Source organism: Schistocerca serialis, chromosome 9, assembly GCF_023864345.2.
Source record: "Schistocerca serialis cubense isolate TAMUIC-IGC-003099 chromosome 9, iqSchSeri2.2, whole genome shotgun sequence".
Classification (NCBI taxonomy): domain Eukaryota; kingdom Metazoa; phylum Arthropoda; class Insecta; order Orthoptera; family Acrididae; genus Schistocerca; species Schistocerca serialis.
In genome coordinates, this window is record NC_064646.1 from 323,097,120 (window position 1) to 323,117,859 (window position 20,740).

The 20,740-nt window shown below is 41.1% G+C and overlaps 1 protein-coding gene and 1 non-coding gene across 2 annotated transcripts in view; one reads left to right on the forward strand and one right to left on the reverse strand.

Moving 5' to 3' along the window:
* Positions 1 to 20,740, forward strand: part of LOC126418867 (probable serine/threonine-protein kinase nek3) — a 373,287-nt gene that overhangs the window by 344,533 nt on the left and 8,014 nt on the right. The window contains exons 5-6 of the mRNA XM_050085864.1: positions 183 to 389; positions 5,206 to 5,405. Coding sequence (XP_049941821.1) covers positions 183 to 389; positions 5,206 to 5,405 — 407 coding nt within the window. The remainder of the gene's footprint in view (positions 1 to 182; positions 390 to 5,205; positions 5,406 to 20,740) is intronic.
* On the reverse strand, positions 1,608 to 1,681 carry Trnat-ugu (transfer RNA threonine (anticodon UGU)). Its single transcript has one exon. It is a non-coding gene; the product is annotated as a tRNA-Thr (tRNA).

Sequence of the window (20,740 nt, forward strand, 5' to 3'; positions counted from 1 at the left end):
TCCGGATTAATGCGGACGTCTGGTCACCCTAGGTATGTTGCACATTTGCTACTTGTAAAATAGAATTAGTAATGTACTAGTTATGAACACAAATGAGTAGTTTGCTTAGTGATCAGGTTTGGGCGCTCCGCCGCTGCTGTAGAACACGCCTGCTGACGTGTTGGCGCTCTCCTGTGTGGCAGGCAACCCGCACGACAAGGTGCTGTACGCGCGCAGCGCTCCCCGCCGCAGCCAGTCAGCGGGTCCGCCGGGCCGGCTGGAGCGCCGACACTCGCTGCGGCTGCTGGGGTCCCGCCGGCTCGCCTCGTCGCTGGTGCGCTGCGGATCCCTCAGGCACCTCCCCGCGCGCAACGCCGCGGACTCGCAGCCCGAGACTGCTTCGCCACCGAGTGAGTACCGCAAACTCTCGTACAGGCTGATTCGGCTGCCCCTACCGATGTCGTTTTATGCAACCCTCGCTACGTCTGTATCAGGAACTATATCCAGACAGGCGACTAACATGTAGTCGATATAAGTTCCCTCTCAGGGCTTTGGGCGACTATTAGCAAACGGAATCATAGTGTAAAAACTACAACTGAGGGTTAGCCATGATTTATATGGTATTTTTTGGACCAAGATGTACATTACTTCTCCCATACTTAGCCAAGAGTAGCCGGCCGGTGTGGCCGAGCGGTTCTAGGCGCTACAGTCTGGAGCCGCGCGACCACTACGGTCGCAGGTTCGAATCCTGCCTTGGGCATGGATGTGTGTGATGCCCTTAGGTTAGTTAGGTTTAAGTAGTTCAGAGTTCAAGGGGACTGTTGACCTCAGAAGTTAAGTCCCATAGTGCTCAGAGCCATTTTAGCCAAGAGTTTCCAATATTTCTTTCTGTAATTAGTCATGTACTCATAGAGGTTTTGGATGTCTCTATAGGTCTATTCTGTTTATATTACTTAATCTTCCGTTTGTTGTTGTTGTGGTCTTCAGTCCTGCGACTGGCTTGATGCACCTCTCCATGCTACTCTATCCTGTGCAAGGTTCTTCATCTCCCAGTACCTACTGCAACCTACATCCTTCTGAATCTGCTTAGTGTATTCATCTCTTGGTCACCCTCTACGATTTTTACCCTCCACACTAAATTGGTGATTCCTTGATGCCTCAGAACATGTCCTACCAACCGATCCCTTCTTCTAGTCAAGTTGTGCCACAAACTCCTCTTCTCCCCAATTCTATTCAATACCTCCTCATTAGTTATGTGATCTACCCATCTAATCTTCAGCATTCTTCAGCAGCACAACATTTCGAAAGCTTCTATTCTCTTCTTGTCCAAACTATTTATCGTCCATGTTTCACTTCCGTACATGGCTACACTCCATACAAATACTTTCCGAAACGACCTCCTGACACTTAAATCTATACTCGATGTTAACAAATTTCTCTTCTTCAGAAATGCTTTCCTTGCCATTGCCAGTCTACACTTTCGTAAATGATTCAAAAACTCTCTCTTATCAGCTGTGTTACACCATCAGAAACGATGAAATTAACAGCAGATATCAATTACAATGAAATTAATACCCCTAGCTGGATACAGACGTTGATGTAAGTCAACGGGGACAGTTGAAAATGTGTGCCCCGACCGGGACTCGAACCCGGGATCTCCTGCTTACATGGCAGACGCTCTATCCATCTGAGCCACCGAGGACACAGGAGATAGTGCGACTACAGGGACTTACCTCTAGCACGCCTCCCGTGTGACCCCATTCCCAACTTATTGTCCCGCACTATATTCATAGTGCCCCTGCCCATAATACTCATTACTCGGGGCTTTTTGCCGATTCCCGGAAGAGTTCGGGCACTGTCTGTGCATCTACATAGAAGAAGATGGTGAAATGGCCGGTGAGCCTTATATATATATATATATATATATATATATATATATATATATATATATATGTGTGTGTGTGTGTGTGTGTGTGTGTGTGTGTGTGTGTGAATATGGTATATGTTCTCTCGGACATGTCCGAAAGAACAGACACCCTCTTCATATAGGAGATATCAAAATGTGCAGTGTGGAAGGAACACCTTTCCGGTACATAATCCAATGAAAAGTTACTTTCGTGTTTTCCATTTTGATATCTCCTACGGTGAAACACATTTTATATGGCAAATTTTCTGAACCATTGACGAAAGATTAACCTATACAGACATCCAAAACCTGTACGACTACATCGCTAATTATACAAAGAAAGATTGGAGACTCTTGGAAAAGTATGGCAGAAGTAAGGTATATCTTGGTCCAAAAATACCTAGTAACTCGTGACCAATCCTCACTAGTATTTTTTACAGTATGATCCCATTTGCCAACAGTCGCCCAAACCTCCGAGAAGGAACTAAAATCGGTTACGTGACTGGCACCTTCTTGGATACCGTTCCTGATACAGACGTAGTATGGGTTGCATAAAACGACACTATTAGGGCCATCTGAATCGGCCTGTATCGTTACTACACTGCTGTTTGTTCTTCGGTCCTGAAAACTGGTCTGATGCACTTCTCCACGCTACTCTCGAATCGAATCGTGCAAGCCTCTTAACCTCCAAATAACTACTGCAAACTACATCTATTTGAACCTGCTTACTATACTCTTCCTCTCCCTGTACAACTTTAGCCCTGACACCTCCCTCCATCACCTCCATCACTAAACCGGCAATTCCTTGATGCTCCTTGATGCCTTAAAATGTGTTCTATAAACTGATCCCTTCTTTTAGTCAAGCTGAGCTATAAATTTCTTCTTTCCCTCAATTCGATTCAGTACCTCTTCATTACTTATACCATCTGCCCGTCTAATGTTGAGCATTCTTCTGCAGCACCATATTTCAAAAGTTTCCACTGCCTTCTTGTCTGAACTGCTGAAATGCGGTACATTTCTTCTCTGCCCAAAACGGTTCAGTAGCTCCACTTCCCTAATTCAATCTATCCATCGGATCTTCCACATTCTTCTCTATCATCTGATTTCGAAAAGCTTTTATTCTCTTTTCCTCTGAACTGTTAGTCGTCCTCATTTCACATCTGCCCAAGGCTGCACTCCAGATGGATACCATCAAAGGAGATTTCGTAGCACATAAATTTATGTTCTATGTTAACAACTTTCTCTTTTTCAGAAATTCTTTTCTTGTTGCTGCCACTCTGCATTGGTTTTGCTTCCCAAGACAAAAATCTTCTGCTAATTGTAATTTCTAATTGGGAAATAAACTCAGCCAGAAATTGGAAACAGCGTGAAACATGACTTTTCCGACCAAATTACTTTGTTTCATCGCTCCTTAGTCAAGATTTCATAGCCTAGACACCACAGTTTTCTATTAGGGCGATTGGCATAAGTGATGAGTGGTTTTGGAATTCCAGCTTGTCGAGTAATTCCCTGCTTATGGAGGTCCCTTCGTGTTGTTTTGGAGCTGACAGTGTTCTCGTGTGCGACATTGACTTTTGCAGTTGTCGTCCTCTCATTTTCCATCATAATCTTCTTCAATGACTGTCTGTCACAGTCATTCAACACAAACGTTCGTCTGCATTATGACTTACCATATGATATTTTTCCGCTTTGCCCGTATGCGGTTGGTACAAATCTTCGACATGGCGCCTCTTGAAACACAAAGCCTTTCGGTTTCCTCGGTTACAGAAGCGCACATTGTACGAGCACAACAGTTTTCCCACTTTTGGATCAACTTAGCTCGCTACTACACAGAGCACTGTTCTGACCACGCTGACACTTGCGACGTATTGAGGACATTGCATAGGTACTGTTCGTGGTGAAATACAACAGGGCAACCAGCAGGCTTCGGTAGCATCCACATTTATATTGAAGCATGCATTTCTTGCTGTGTGTTTGTTCAACATCTGTACACGGCTGCTAGTGGTATACCATTTCTTGTAGACACGTTGGACAGTTTGCATTGACATACGCACAAACCACGAAACTTCATTAATTGTGTGGTCACGGGTGCATCTACATCTACATTTATACTCCGAAAGCCACCCAACGGTGTGTGGCGGAGGGCACTTTACGTGCCACTGTCATTACCTCCCTTTCCCGTTCCAGTCGCGTATGGTTCGTCGGAAGAACGACTGCCGAAATGCCTCCGTGCGCTCTCGAACCTCTCTAATTTTACATTCGTGATCTCCTCTGGAGATAAAAGTAGGGGAAGCAATATATTCGATACCTTCCAGAAATGTACCCTCTCGAAACCTGGACAGCAAAGAACACCGCGATGCAGAGCGCCTCTCTTGCAGAGTCTGCCACTTGAGTTTGCTAAACATCTTCGTAACGCTATCACGGTTACCAAATAACCCTGTGACGAAACGCGCCGCTCTGCTTTGGATCTTCTCTATCTCCTCCGTCAACCCGACGTGGTACGGATCCCACAATGATGAGCAATACTCAAGTATAGGTCGAACGAGTGTTTTGTAAGCCACCTCCTTTGTTGATGGACTACATTTTCTAAGAACTCTCACAATGAATCTCAACCTGGCACTCGCCTTACCAACAATTAATTTTATATGATCATTCCACTTCAAATCGTTCCGCACGCATACTGCCAGATATTTTACACAAGTAACTGCTACCAGTGTTTGTTCCGCTATCATATAATCATACAATAAAGGATCCTTCTTTCTATGTATTCGCAGTACCTCAAAACACGACGACAGCTTCTTGACCTGTCTTATAATACTGATTCCATGCCACTGATTGGTTAAGATACACAATTTCACAACTTGTCCGCAGCTAGTGGCTATTGTTGCTGCCTCTGGATCACGGGGTCCCGGGTTCGATTCCCGGACGGGTTGGGGATTTTCTCTGCCCGGGGATTGGGTGTTTGTGTTGTCCTCATCATTTCATCCTCCTCCTCATCGTCATCATTCGTGACAGTGGCTAGATTGGACTGTGTAAAAATTGAACTGCGTAAAAATTGGGACTTTGTACGGGCGATGATGACTGCGCTGTTGGGCGCCCCACAAACCAAACATCATCATCATCGCTGTCATGACTTACATCGGCAGTGGAGAGTCACATGACCATCTGTTACAAGACCTACCCGATCTACAGCGCTCCAAAGCTACCAGTGTGCTCTTTGAAATGCGTGATTGATATTTTGTCCAGTGAGGTTATTAGTAACGAGCATACTGTGTTGACCTGTAGTCGGTGTGTGATTGCGGTGTGGTGTGGTGTTGCAGAGAAGGGCTCGCTGCTGTCGCGGCTGTTCCGGCGCAGCGGGCGCAAGCAGCGGCAGGCCGGCGAGCTGTCCACGTTCTCGGCGCAGTTCCCGCCCAGCGAGTGGTTCAACCCGCGCGTCGTCCACCTGCACTCGGTCGGCACGCAGACGCGCTCGCCCACGCCCTCGCTGCTGCACGCTCCCGCCACCAGGGGCGCTGGGGTCAGTATATCGCGCTGCATTGCGTGTACAGTCTGTCTGTAAACTCAAGATCGAGCAGCGCTTTTGGTGGGAGAAGTGGCCTTTCATGGAAGAACGCTGCCACCGGCCTACAGGGGCACCCAAAATCTGTTGCCTGTTATCTGTCTAGCGATGTAGATCGGCGTGCAGTGATATATATCGTTTCTGTTCGTGGGATCTTAGTTGCCAGTGCCAGTGAGTTAACTTCGTGTACTTACTGATATACTTCCAAATCCGAAAGTGATGGATAATAGTCTAGCATTGCAAGAAAATGTGCAGAATACTAACAAGGGAACCTCCCCATCGCACCCCCCTCAGATTTAGTTATAAGTTGGCACAGTGGATAGGCCTTGAGAAACTGAACACAGATCAATCGAGAAAACAGGAAGAAGTTGTGTGTTATGAAAAAAATAAGCAAAATGTACAAACTGAGTAGTCCATGCGCAACGTAGGCAACATCAAGGATAGCGTGTGCTCAGCAGCGCCGTGGCCCCGTGGTTAGCGTGAGCAGCTGCGGAATGAAAGGTCCTTGGTTCAAGTCTTCCCTGGAGTGAAAAGTTTACGCTCTTTATTTTCGCAAAGTTATGATCTGTCCGTTAGTTCATTGTCGTCTCTGTTCACTGTAATTAGTTTAGTGTCTGTGTTTTGCGACCGCACCGCAAAACCGTGCGATTAGTAGACGAAAGGACGTGCCTTTCCAATGGGAATCGAAAACATTTGATCGCAAGGTCTTAGGTCAACCGATTCCTCCACAGGAAAACACGTCTGATATATTCTATACGACACTGGTGACGGCATGTGCGTCACATGACAGGAATATGTTGTCGACCCACCTAACTTGTACACTTGGCGAATGGGTAAAAACATTCTTCTACGTTGCCCGATTTAGGTTTTCTTGTGGATGTGATAATCACTCCCAAAAAAGTGATGAAAACATAAGAGTTTGTCACATAAACTGCAACAAATGAATGCAACAGTTTCACAGTCGCACAGTTTTCCCTGTGCTCTGTCAAAACATATGTTTGTTTAGGTGTAGCGTCCCCATACTGCAGCGCAGATACATCGCATCGGACGGACGGACGGACGGACTGACAGACAGATAATAATTGTCTGAAAATAAAAAAAAATTAAACATTTCACTCGCGGTAAGACTTGAACCAAGAACCTCTCGTTCCGCGGCTGCTCCCGCTAACCACGGGACCACGGCGCTCCTAGTCTCACATTTTCCTTGATGTTGCCTATTTTGGCATGGACTACTCAGTTTGTATATTTTGCTTATTTTTCTCATAGTTCCACACAACTTCTTGATCTGTGTTCAGTTTTTCAAGGCCTATCCACTGTGCCAACTTAAACTAAATCTGAGGGGGGTGCGATGGGGAGGTTCCCTTGTAAGAAGAGGAGGTATTTGTGGAGTAACGAGCGTTCGATCGTCTCTTATGTTATTACAGCGTGTATTAAAGAGAAAACCCAAAAAGAACTGTTGGCTAATATTACCAGTCCCAATCAAACGGCTGCAATTAATGCAAACGTCAGCCTCGCGCAATAGGACGCATAAGGAAGGAACGCAAAAATGAGCCGCATTGTTTACTGGAATCGCCACGAAGGAAAACTAATAATTTTGGGAGGAAACCCATCATTATAGACAGTTTCAAAATCACGTATACCCCCTGCTGCTTATGGAACACTAAATCTCTATCTTGGTCACTATTCACCTGATTCTAAGACACAGTGCTTAAAACATGTGCGCAATAGCTTTTCTAAATACTGGTGAAATTTCCTTCGAAACATGTACACTGATTCTGGACTTCTAAGCAGAAAGCTTGACATACGAACTACGTTTGCATATTAATTTTTATTTTTTGTTAAGAACTTTATTTGTTAATCTATAGCAATGTTATCCTCTTCAAGAAATTCCTCATTACATACTACACACTTATGCCAGTGCTCTCTCCAATTCCCAAAACACTATAGAAACTGTTTCTTCGGGATAGTTCATAGGTCTCTTAACTGCGCATTTTTAATCTCATCCATGCTTGTAAAACCGCTGTCCTTAAAAGCCTGCTTTGAAAGGTTTGTACCACTTGTCTTCCCTTGGTTTACCCATAACAGGCTCACCAAAAGCAGTATTTAACATTTCTATAAATTTCATACACTTTATTCCATTCTTATAAGAAAATGAAATCCAGTTTGTCAAATTTATTTTTATACAAAATAAATAAACTTTGATGTTACCAAAACACATGTAACCTTCCTGACAGCTGACAACAGAGTTAATACCCGATATGGATAACATTGTACACATACTTTTGAGACATGTTTATGAAAACAGTGACAAAAAGTAGTGCAAATCTGACTAATACAACACACAAAATTAGAAATTACTGCTTAGTTTTTAAACACTCTTTATGCTGCAAAGAATTGTTAAGTTCCAATACAGTCCTTCAAAGAAAACTTCTACCTTTTAGTAGGAACACGAAGTAAGAACAAGCCTTAAATTCTACAGACTGATTACATTATGTGGGGTTCGTTTTACGAATAGCAATAGAGGAACATACATTCAGATGAACAGACATTTGATTCTATGTTTGTAGTAGAATCCTGACTTCCGTTCTTATGTTAATATTATTTATTCTATAATGTTGTGTTTAGGAAGAAACTATCGTTTTTTGTATTCCTTATGGTCTTAATGCATTCGTATAAAAATATGCGCAGCCGAGATGTATCTATCTGTACACGGCGTCGCCACAGATTTAAAGAGCGCGCCGCGAGAAGCGCCTCGTGACGTAGCTGGGTTGGCAGAGTGGGGACTTGCTCGCTCCTTCTTCAGTTTATCGACAGACTTATATCATTCGTGCACACCATCGAGAGGCGTTGTCACCACAGACGTACATTAATACACTGGCATCGCCGCATACAGTATCATCGGCGTTACTACCAGCACTTTAGTTAGCAATATAGCGGCGAGCGCAAAGGACGTGTAAAAATCTGTTTATTTGCTGATAAAACAGTCGTAAAAAATAGGGATGGATAAAATTAGATTAGATTTTCTTTCATTCCAATTGATCCGTAGTGAGGAGGTCCTCCAGGATGTAGAACATGTCAGGAAAACAACAATACATGACAAATATTTACAACTAAAACAAATAAGCTAATGTACCATTCCACAGGTCCCAAGTGGAATGATCGTCATTTCTAATGAACACTATATGAAAGAGCCATTTTAAAATACTAATGCACTGAATTTAAAATAAAAAAGTTTTTTTTATTTATTTATAAGGTAATAAACGTGTAATGCAACTACTATAATACTTATTTACAATTAACACATTACTGCACTGAAATGGTGCAGAAGTTAGATTGTACTTACACACACACACACACACACATTACTGCACTGAAATTGTGCAAAAGTTGTTATATATATGTATGACATAACTACGTTGACAAAATAGTTAAAAATGCGTCGTGCTTGGTTGTAATTTCTCATACAGCAGACGGAAGATACAAGGAAATGAACATGTCACAATGCAACAATAACTAGAAACATCTTACGCACTTTTGCCTTTGTGCTGCATGTAATACTAAATAATTACATTATATCTTGTCTTATCTGAAATACTGGCAATGATTAAATAGTTTATGTACATTTCAGGGGGTTACATAAATCTACTATTAACAGACGTAGCTCAATGATATGCTTTCAACCCATTTTGATCAACTTCGGATTTTCCTTGAATAGTATGCTCCTTATGAAAGTGCTCCTATAAGCAGAACGTGCTATTTGTCGTTGAGAACAAGTGACTTTATTTATTTGAGTGTTCTTATGAAAACTACCGTCTGCTTTAAATGCTTGTATATGAAACTTGATTCTACAGTGTATGATTCGACCAGGACACGAATATTCACTCAACTGCAGAACTTTAAGAGACCACCTCGTAAAGGCTACAACATCATTTGATTTCAGAAAATCATGGTAGTGCAATATACAAACTTGCTAACACCGCCATCTTACCTCACCAAACGTCAGGCTTCAGTAAAAGATGCACCTTTGCCAGCCTGTTAATGTATATCTGTGGTTCTCACATCCTGGGCAAAAAATATTTTCCATCAATGATACTCATTAGGCTATTAGCCAATGAGCGGCTTCTAAGCCAAAGAGATCCTATAGCAAGAGCTTCTAAAGCTCATCATCGACCGTACGAATACCTCTGTTCCTCCCCTTGCTCCTAGCTTAACACTCCCATCACTACACAGGACATCAGCCTCACACTCCACACTAAACGCAACACTGCTCCTGGCCACGACCGCATTACCTACCGCCACCTCAAACACTGCCCTCCTCCTTGCAGTCCTTGCCACCTCTAAAACGTCATCCTTGCCACCGGCTTCTACCCTGACCTGTGGGAAACCTCCCATATCTTAATGTTCTCCACATCCAACAAGCCTCCATCTGATGCCTCTTCCTATCGCCCTATATGTCTCACCCCAGCGTTCAGCAAGCTCTTGGAATCCATCCTTACCCACCACATCCATCACTACCTCCACCGAAACCACCTCCTCCCCAACACCCAATGTGGCTTTCGACCTTCCTTCTCTGCCGATGACCAGCACCTACGCCTCACTATTCTCCTCTCCTCTCCCTCCAGCTTAACTCCCATCGCTCTGCCATTTTTGTCTCCCTCGACCTAGATAATGCTTACGACTCTGTCTGGCATCTCAGTCTCCTGTTTAAACTCCAGACATATGCACTTCCTGTCAACTATGTCGATCTGATTGCCTCCTTCCTCTTCCGCCGCTCCTCCTATGTTGCCATCCATAACGCCAATTTCCGCACCTTCTACCCCTCTGCAGGTGTGCCCAGGGCTCTATCCTTTCCCCTCTTCTCTACCTCCTGTACATGGCAGATATGCCCCAACCCCCCCCCTCCCCCCACCAGTACACCTCCTACAGTATGCCGATGACTCCGCATTCCTTGCCCTCACTCCTACCCTCTAACGGTCCCAATGCCTTCTCCAGAATCACCTTGACCTTTTTGCCGCATGGTGCAACCAGTGGCTCCTGAAAATCAATCCTTCCAAGACCCAGGCAATCATTGTAGGTCGTACCACTCGGTCCTTCCAGCTCCTGGATTTCTCCCTTACCATCTGCGCCCATCCTGTCCGCCTCTCCCCCACCCTCACCTATCTTGGCCTCGCTATTGACCATCACCTCACCTGGGTTCCTCATCTCCGCTCCATCCAATCCAAAGCCCACAACCACCTCTGACTCCTCAAACTCCTCTTTGGCGGGCCATGGGGGTTGAACCCCTCTACCATCCTCCACACCTACAGATCCTTAATCTGTCCCATCCTCTGTTTTGCCAGTCCTGCCTTGATATCCCCCCCCCCTCCCAAATTCTATAAGTCCCTCCATATCCTCGAGTGTCATGCACTCCGCCTTGCCTCCCGTGTACGCCTCCCATCCCCCACGTGAATCCTCTATGACCTGATTCCTTTTCCCCATCTGCTCCTATTCCTCGAACATATCTGCATACTCTACACCTCCCGCTGCCTTGTTCCCCCTCATCCCCTGGTTGCTCCTCTCCTCTCCAACCCTCGCCCTCTGCCACACCTATACTGTTGTGTCCCCCCTACCTTCCATCTCTACACCCTTCATCTCCTTCCCCAAGGTGGATTCTGTCAACTCCCCCTCCTGGATGATGCCCTCTCTCCCTCCATTTATCCCTCCTATCAACTCTGGTCCTCATCTCTCCCTCCTTTCCCCTGTCCTTTCCCCGGGCTCCCTCTCCCCCCCACCTTCCATTCTGTTTTTGCCCCACCTACACTCTCTTTGCTTCCCTTCTCCCCCCCCTCCCCTTTCCCGAGTCCTTTTGCATTCCTCTCCACTGTCTTTCCCCACTCCCTCTCACATCTGCCCAGGTCCCCCCTCTCTTATGAGTCCTCGTTCTCCATTGGCTCGTTCCCCCCTCCCCCCCCCCCCACTTCGTTTTTCCTCTTCTTCCTCACCTTTTTCTTTCCCCTCATCTGTCCAGGTTCCCCCCATCTGCCATCGGCTGTGGTGTGTCACATTTGTGCCAACTTTTTAGTGCAGTGTTTGAGTAGTGTTCAGTGCTGTGCGTCTTTCCAAAGTGTTACGAACAGAAATCATGCTGTTGCTGGATGTGATTTTTATATCCCTTGTGAATAGAAACCAAACTGTCGCCGTGTTTTTTAATTGTCTGTCTATTGTTTTACCTGTCTGCTTCCTGTGTATTTTATTGGCATCACCAACCCTTTGTTTTATGTTTTAAGTTTCACAATTTTTCCATTAAGTCATCGATTTTATCACCTGCCTCTCTTATTTATTATCTCCACTTTTTTAAAACAAATTCTGTAGGCTGAAGAGTAGCGTACTAAGCTGCTGCCAGCTGGCTCCCTTCAGGGGGAATCGAAACTCAATAAAGGAAAACAAAAAGAACTCCATGCTCGGCTTATTAGGAAGTGACGTGAAAGTAATGTGTAATTCAATGCATCCATATGCCAGAAGCCTTATTAATTTGCCATATTTCACAGTTTTGGCTTTGTAACTTTCAGGATTCACTTTCAAGGCAATGTCACACTGAAAATTTATCATGAAAGCACCACTTTCGGCTCCATTTCTTATAATTAAATATCAATAGTAACCCATCAGCGGTACAAGCCCCAAGAGACTATAAGATAAACATACTTTAGTTCCAAATTGCAGTTTGTTGGTGTAGGGTACCAGTAGCATTTAAGGTTGTGGACGTAGATAAGTCTTTTTTTTTCACCTTACATTTGTAATGCACTCTGGGACTTCCTTCATATAATGGAAGTACATTCTGCAATATTCAATGTTATTTATGTATAATGCATGCTATCACAGGAATGAATTTCTTTAATTTTGTGACATCTGTCTGATTAGAAAAAAAGGATGAAACTGCTTCAACCATCAGTGATATTTCTGTTTGTGCTTGACACGAATATTTGGCCACTTTTTCGTAATATGTTACAATTTCTAAAGGTATGGTTAGGCAGGAATGTAAAATTACAGTTTAAGTTCCTGCCAGTTAAACGTGTAGTCCCCCAATAATCAATTTTTCCTTCTCATCCTGTCTGTCAAGTGCCCCCTGACTCACCATACTGGGTGACTTTTCCGAAACCTTCCATTTTTCCTAGACCTCTTCAGCCATTTTCCTTCACCCCTCTTCCTTCTCATTCAACTCTTCTGCATGAAGAAAAAGCCACTAGTAATCATGGGCATCCTTCTCCTTGTGCTTCAGTTTTCCTGAAATGTTCTGTGGGTGTAGATCTACCATAGAAATGAACCTGTGCAAAATTTTAAATCATGAGCTTCAGTATATGAGAAATTTGGATGACTTTCCTGTGAATGTGCATGAAAAAAAAAAAAAAAAAACAATGTTGACAGCTTTTGTATTACAAGACAAAAGCAAGTAGTAAATTTTTGATTTCAGGTCTTGGAAACCTTTTGGCTGTGAATCAGAAAAATACAGTGTGACAGAATGTAAACCATTTTGTTAGTCAGTGTGATGTATTAAAGTGACTCATAAAATGTGCACAGAAAACTGCATAGATTTTTTGACCCTTTTTGAGGTCATACATCTCAGGAAGAAAAAATGCAAAGGAACTACAACTTGGCATTTTTGTTGACATGCCTGGTACATGATTCTATTAGCATATCTTCCTGTGTAACCAGTTACTTTAGATTATACTCAAACACAGACATGATGTCAAACTCAAAATTACAATAAATGAGAGAAGTTCCGATATAAATATTGCAAATGGGTCATTTCAAACATTCTTCTTTCCAGCACCATTGAAAAGAGTACAATTTTCTGTACTAGAAACATCCTGTTGGATCTTAGTCGGTTCAGAAAGGTATCAAATATGAGGTTGAACTCTAACAAAAGTCATGTAAAATATATTATGACTACAACAGGCTATAGGTTTCTGAACCCATAACTTCAAGAAGAGCAAGTATGACAACTGGTAGATTAATTCTGCTGTTCAAACTAGTTATGAAAACCATGAAAATTTAATGACAGCATCAGTCCAAAACCATTGGTTCAGTAAGTTTCTGTACCTATCCTGGTAGGACCATGTATGGTTGCAAAGGCAAGACGACTCAAGGTTGTGTTTGTTGGTTTCTTCATTGAGATTCCAAAACTTCAGTTGGGTTTCTTGCCATGGTTCCCAGTTCAATATATATGGGTCTCTTCTTGTTGGTTCCCAAGCTGGTGCTATTGAAAATTATCGTTTCATGGGATTAAATTTTTCTTCAATTCTTTTCAATATCCCTTCTGGAAAGTGATGCTGACATCCTGTTCTGGTTGCTAAAGGTGCTGCAATATTCATGATGATGTACTGTTCAGGAATCTGATATTTATCTTCTCTTTCAGGCCAATAGAATTAGTAAACTGGATCAAAAGGGTGCATGAATCTGACCAGGGCATCATGTTCTTCAATATCAACTTTACATATGTTACCAATCCACCAGTGATTGTTGTAGACACTGGTGATGTACTGGCCATGAATAAGATTTAAAACTGACACAAAAGCGTTACTGGTGTCAGTTGATTGATAAACTGAGGCTGCAAAAGAAGTTTTAGCACTTGAAACCAAATTAACTTGAATATGGTTCAAATGTGTTGCCAGAAAATGGCGATTTTCTTGAATTCCAGCTAAAGTATGGCCATTTGCAAACCATTCTTCTTGCAGCTTCCTTTTGTCTTCTATTTCTCAACTTGTAACAAAGATGAACTACATTACTTGTACTTGTTGGTCACAAAATTTGAATAACTCTTTCTAGGGTTAAGATTTGATCGTCCGTAGTTTGTTGCAGGCTTCTCTTGCTGCTAAGCATTTAGACAATCACCAGTTCCATCACACAGAGATTTACCAAAGCTTGTGCCAAACAAATTCCATTTAACAGTTATACTGGAGTCCTTTTTGATGCAACACAGTCTGATGCAATTTTTGTAACTCTTGTATTGAGCAGCAGAAGCATCACTGAAATACTGAATGAGGTGATCAGTTTGGCCAGAAGTGTGTGGATGGCAGTGGTGTCATATTTGAGATATATTGTTGACAATGCATAAGCTAATACATTTTACCTCTTCGGCTTAATAGTATACAGAAAATGGCTGCAGCATTGCTTGACTGTTGTCCCTGTGATATCCTTGAACAACATCTTGGATAATGAAAGAAAAATTCTCTGAAAAATCTATTAGAATAACTAATGCACCAGGCTTCAAATTTTCTTTGTTTTTCTTCAAGTTACAATTCCGGTGTTTCATGTTGAACCACATCATGTATGAATTTTGCATTATCAGAATAAACCATTGCCCATCAGCTTCATAGAGGGATGCCTTTGATGAAAACTTTATAGAACTCATGGTTAGTTGTACATCAGCATAAGTTTGCCAAAAATTGGAACATGTACTATGTTCTAGTATCATGACTTTTCTGGAGACTAGAAATCTACTCTGTAGAATCAGCATGGGTTTCGAAAAAGATGATCGTGTGAAACCCAGCTCGAGCTATTTGTTGACGAAACTCAGAGGGCCACAGACACAGGCTCCCAGGTAGATGCCCTGTTTCTTGACTTCCACAAGGCGTTTGATACAGTTCCCTACAGTCATTTAATGAACAAAGTGAGAGCATATGGACTACCAGATAAATTGTGTGATTGGATTGAAGAGTTCCTAGGTAACGGAATGCAGCATGTCATTCTCAATGAAGAGAAGTCTTCCAAAGTAAGAGTGATTTCAGGTGTGCCACAGGGGTGTGTCGTAGGACCATTGCTATTCACAATATATATAAATGACCTTGTGGATAACATCGGAAGATAACTGAGGCTATTTGCAGATGATGCTGTAGTATATCGAGAGGTTGTAACAATGGAAAATTGTACTGAAATGCAGGAGGATCTGCAACGAATTGATGCATGGTGCAGGGAATGGCAATTAAATCTCAATGTAGACAAGTGGAATGTGCTGCAAATACATAGAAAGAAAGATCCTTTATAATTTAGCTACAATATAGCAGGTCAGCAACTGGAAGCAGTTAATTCCATAAATTATCTGGGAGTAGGCATTAGGAGTGATTTAAAATGGAATGACCATATAAAATTAAGCGTCGGTAAAACAGATGCCAGACTGAGATCCGTTGGAAGAATCCTAAGGAAATGCAGTCCGAAAGCAAAGGAAGTAGGTTACCATACAGTTGTTTGCCACTGCTTGAATACTGCTCACTAGTGTGGGATCTGTACCGGATAGGGTTGATAGAAGAGATAGAGAAGATCCAATGGAGAGCAGCATGCTTCGTTACAGGATCATTTAGTAATTGTGATAGCGTTACGAAGATGACAGATAAACTCCAGTGGAAGACTCTGCAAGAGAGACGCTCAGTAGCTCGGTATGGGCTTTTGTTGAAGTTTCAACAACATACCTTCACCAAGGAGTCAAGCAGTATATTGCTCCCTCCTATGTATATCTCGCGAAGAGACTATGAGGATAAAATCAGAGAGATTAGAGCCCACACAGAGGCATACCGACAATCTTTCTCTCCATGAACAACACGAGACTGGAACAGAAGGGAGAACCGATAGAGGTACTCAAGGTACCCTCTGCCACATACCATCAGGTGCCATGCGGAGTATGGATGTAGATGCAAATGTAGATTCCTGATGCTTGACCTGGCACTGTGCATTTAGCAACCTGTACCAGCTTGCAATGGTAGCATACTGCACACAATTTTTATTGAATTTCAACCTTACTTTTCATACCTTTGCGGAACTGACTTTAAGATAAAACAAGAGGACCGATGGCTCTAGTAGTCTGGTCCCTTCAATCCCACAAACCAACCAACCTTAAAACAAGATGTTTCTAGGGGAAAAAATATGCTCTTTTCAGTGGTGCTGGAAAGAACTACTATTGAATTGAGTTTTTTGCAACATTTTCACCTGAAATTGGCTCACTTTCTGCAGTTTTATAATTGGCACCATGTTTCTGATTGGTATGATCCACCATAAGAACTTAGGCAGGAAGATGTACTGATAGAATCCTGCCCCAGGTACTGCCCAGTATATGTGTCAAGCCATAGTTCTTATGTGTTTTTTCTTCCAGAGATATCTGACTCCAAAGAAGGCCCAAAAAACATCTCAGTAAAATGTTCCATTGATTTTGTAATAATAGTCTCTAAAACTACCATGTCTATTGTTTGTCAATGCAGTTCAATCCAAACAGTTCAAACAAATAGTCAGTCACTCTTGTCACACTTAGATGGTAGGGACATGCACCTAAGAACATGCTGGAAGTGCAGGATTGCAGAGAACAAATGCTACACAGTGCTTATATGATGGCAATGTGTGTTCATCACACTTTGTTAATTCTTTCAGTTTACATCCTTCAATCATTAGCTTAAAATTCTGCTGTGAAACATCCAGACAAACAGCGTGGGTCCCACTAGCATTGGCAAGAAAACAGTGCTTTGGTTGCAACTCACAAAATTTTGAGAATACAATATTTACATCTGTATATATAGTTTGAAATATGCATATAATTCCTTAAAATTGTGCAATACTATCTGCTCCTGCTTACAAACTCTAATTTCATTTTCTTTCACAGACACAGTCTTTTCTTCCCGGCATCACATGGCTCACGTTATGATCACAGCAGAAATCACGTACACAATGTATGATCTTCTCACACAATGTCTTACCTGGCTTTGGTTATGGTGTCACTAGTATTCTATGTTCTGCTACTAGCTATTTTGCTATTCAAACCATGTAATCTGAAGTGGAAAATTCTTTCACGGTTTTCCTTATGCTCCAGCTCTTTGGAAGTATTGTTGAAATTTGTATTATGTCACACATACAGTCTGAATTGTGGAATTTATCCTTCAGCTGGACTATGATTTCTCTTTCTCCATTTCTTTCACACTCTTTTTTTCCAGTTGTGCCACATATGTGTGCTCCAACACTGAGGCAATCTTTTCCAATTTTTGCTTTGGGTATTTTATATCACTCTGAAGCCTCTTTCTTTTCCCAGGAGATCCACCTAAATACTGAAGGCCAGTACTTACGGAATTAAATTCCAGAGCCAATGCTGTTTTATCTCCACTTAATTTTCCTGGTAGTATGTAGCAAAGCTGAGGCAACACCTGCAAGGATTGATGCGTTTTGTGACATTTGCTTTCTATGCTTGGTGCAAGTGCTTCCACCTATTAGTATATTAGGACACTTTTTTACCATCCTTTCCTGTACATTCCTCAAATTCTTCTGTGTTCTTGCATGATCTTCTTCTTTAAGTGCACTGAATCAATACAATTTTGACCTGAAATCCATTTTTTACAAAGTGCTACTATATACATACTACAGCAACTGTACACTGCAGGTTGAGTACATCCAGGAAACAAGCTAATGATGATCAGATGAAATGAAAGTCTCCCTGATTGGCTATTCACAGCAATTTATGTTCACCAATTGGTCCATATAACAGTGACTGCTGTTGGCTGCTGTTCTGGGAAAAACGGGTGCATGGCTACTTACTGCATATTGTTAGTGAAGTGGTGTATATGATATAAATTTGGGCCATGACGACCATGGTGTGCCATCTTGATATTTATCATGTTTATAGTAACATATTGGAGCAATACAATGTATATTTTTTCAAAAAAAAATTGAAAGTGGCATGTTTCAAGACATACAAGATCAAAGATTAAGGTCAGTAACACTGAAAATGAAAATTCTTAGAAACCTGTCATGTTACACATCAGTGTAAAACTCTATTCATTAGCTTTCCAATTATGTAAGTTTCATTGCTTTATCTGAGTTATAACCAGATTTCTAGTTATTTTCATTGAGGCAGATTCATGTAAATTTCACACAATTTCCAAATTTTGCAGACCTATAACTTTCTTCGCGGTATGTTCAGTCTTGTATCCAGCATCAGTTGAATGATGCAAAATATCAGAGCTAAAGTATACTGAATATTGAGTTATGCTTTATGCAAGTATACTAAAAGACATTGTTTTATACTTGGTGATTGTTCTTGTTTCTTTAGTACAATCTACAGTCAAACTCTAATTATACTGCCACCAAAAACTTTGTTCCTTTCTTTTTCAAATCCCCTGGATAGGTGTTTAGTGCATTTATCTTGCGAGTACTAGAATCTGAATAGACTACCAGTATTGCATCAATTTTCAGTTGTTTTAGAATTAAGTGAACTGCTGTGAAACTACAAACCACATTTTACTAATTACTCTATAATAATTGCTTACTCACAAATTAATCTCATTCATGCATCAGATTATAGAAGTATTATACATTTTTGCCACATAAATTAAACATTATGTGCTCATAACTGCAAAGACAAAAACTTTGGCTATCACCACCCTTGAACCTAGAAAGTTAATATGTTCCTATTAAAATAAATACCATGTTGTCATGACTCTAGGCATGTAGAATTTAAAATAGAAACACACATCTCAGAGTTTCCAGTCCTCGCAGTACAGAATGAAATTATACTCACATCATTATTAGCTGTGCACTTGCCAGCATAAAATGATAAATTTTTTTTGGTAGATTAGTACAGTAATAACATTATTTTTACCCAACTTTCACCAACTATATCACTTGTATTTTAAAGAAAATGCAGGTGTTTTTTCTAAATATGTATAAAAGAAAACGAAGAGTTTTTAAAACATAATTTTTGTATAAACATAATACATTTTCAGAACTTAATCTTTTTGGGTGCCAGATGAATCTGCAGATGTACCATCTTATAATATCAATGTGAATATCACTGTGAATTTTCCTTATTTTAGGTTTTGTGATACATAAATCACAGCTGGAGACATTTTCTCATATACTCTCCACAGTTTCAAGAAGTCCTTGATCTCTTAACCTTCTAAATTTGTAGCACTTGTTTTTGTGTTTCCACAGACAAGGTTGTTCCTTGTAATGTTCAATAAACAACACAATTGTAGCTAATGAACACTGGTACTTCAATACACACACACAGGAATTTTACAAACACAAAACCAAAATACCGAGATTGTGCTTTGAAATTCAGCTATGGTATGAAAGTCAAATAATGCTGTTTGGTGGTAGCGCATGGAGAGTGGCACCACAGAGTGCACCCAAGGTGGCATGACAATACTGACACTACTTGAGTGACACCACTGATAACTGGGTGTTCACACATGTAAATACAGTGCCACTGCAGTGTGCCACAAGCTGTACCATCACTTAATTGTGGGTATGTGAACTCAGCTTTAGGCCTAGACCACATAGCATGTCATTAGACTGAAACCAACTTTTTGATCAGCTGACTAGAAATGGCATCCGTTTGCAGACAACTGATGTAATACTGTTCAGTTAATCTTATTTTTAATGGTAGTTTTAGCAATAAAGGTTTCTTTATTACAGTGGTGAAATCTTATGCCGTGTTTGGTGAAAGGAAGTAATATTTCATTTCACGGTTAAATTAGTTAGTTCTTAAAAAATTGTGAACACATTTTTCTAGATTAAGTCAACGAGTTTACAGACTGAAGCTAAGAACTGATATTGTTATCAACCATATTTGAGAGTGTTTATAGATGTCTAAATAATACAAACTGAATTACATACATGTATTTTGTAAAAATATTTTGATCCTCAGATCTAAAACTCTATGAATCACAAAAATTCTGAGGTAACAGAATGTTAATATCTAACTCACTACAGGAACTTTCTGTATAACCGGTATTTTCTAATACATTTTGCTTCTTATCTTCATATTGTTTTGGTACCTGCTCTGGATTAAGCAAAAGTTATAAAATATAGATGCTTAATTTGGGTAAAAACCACACAATGTGAAGAGAAATGGATGTCATTTCTTATAAAAGTACAATAAAATGTTACACATACATTGTTGAGGAATTGCTAAAAAGGCAAATGTTTTCTGCCAAACTCATATCTTGTCTTGTACTCATGTGGAAGAGGTGAACTAAATGACTTGCAGTCAACAAATACAAAAATTCACTGAGGAACTGAAATTCTATCACTTGCAAAAGGAAAAAAAGAATTGTGAAGACAATGTTTCAAAGTGTTTGTTACACTTTCACCTCCCCAAACTTAAAACTGATAACCATTGCATTAATATTGGGAATTTTAGAGAAATTAGGTCTACTACATACATAATACTACTACAATAATATGTTCAATTGTTATGATATATGCTCAGTTTTAGGTCTAAATGAGGAAAAACTGTAAATGTCAGCTCAGCTTCACGTAGAGCTTAATGACTTACTGCCCTC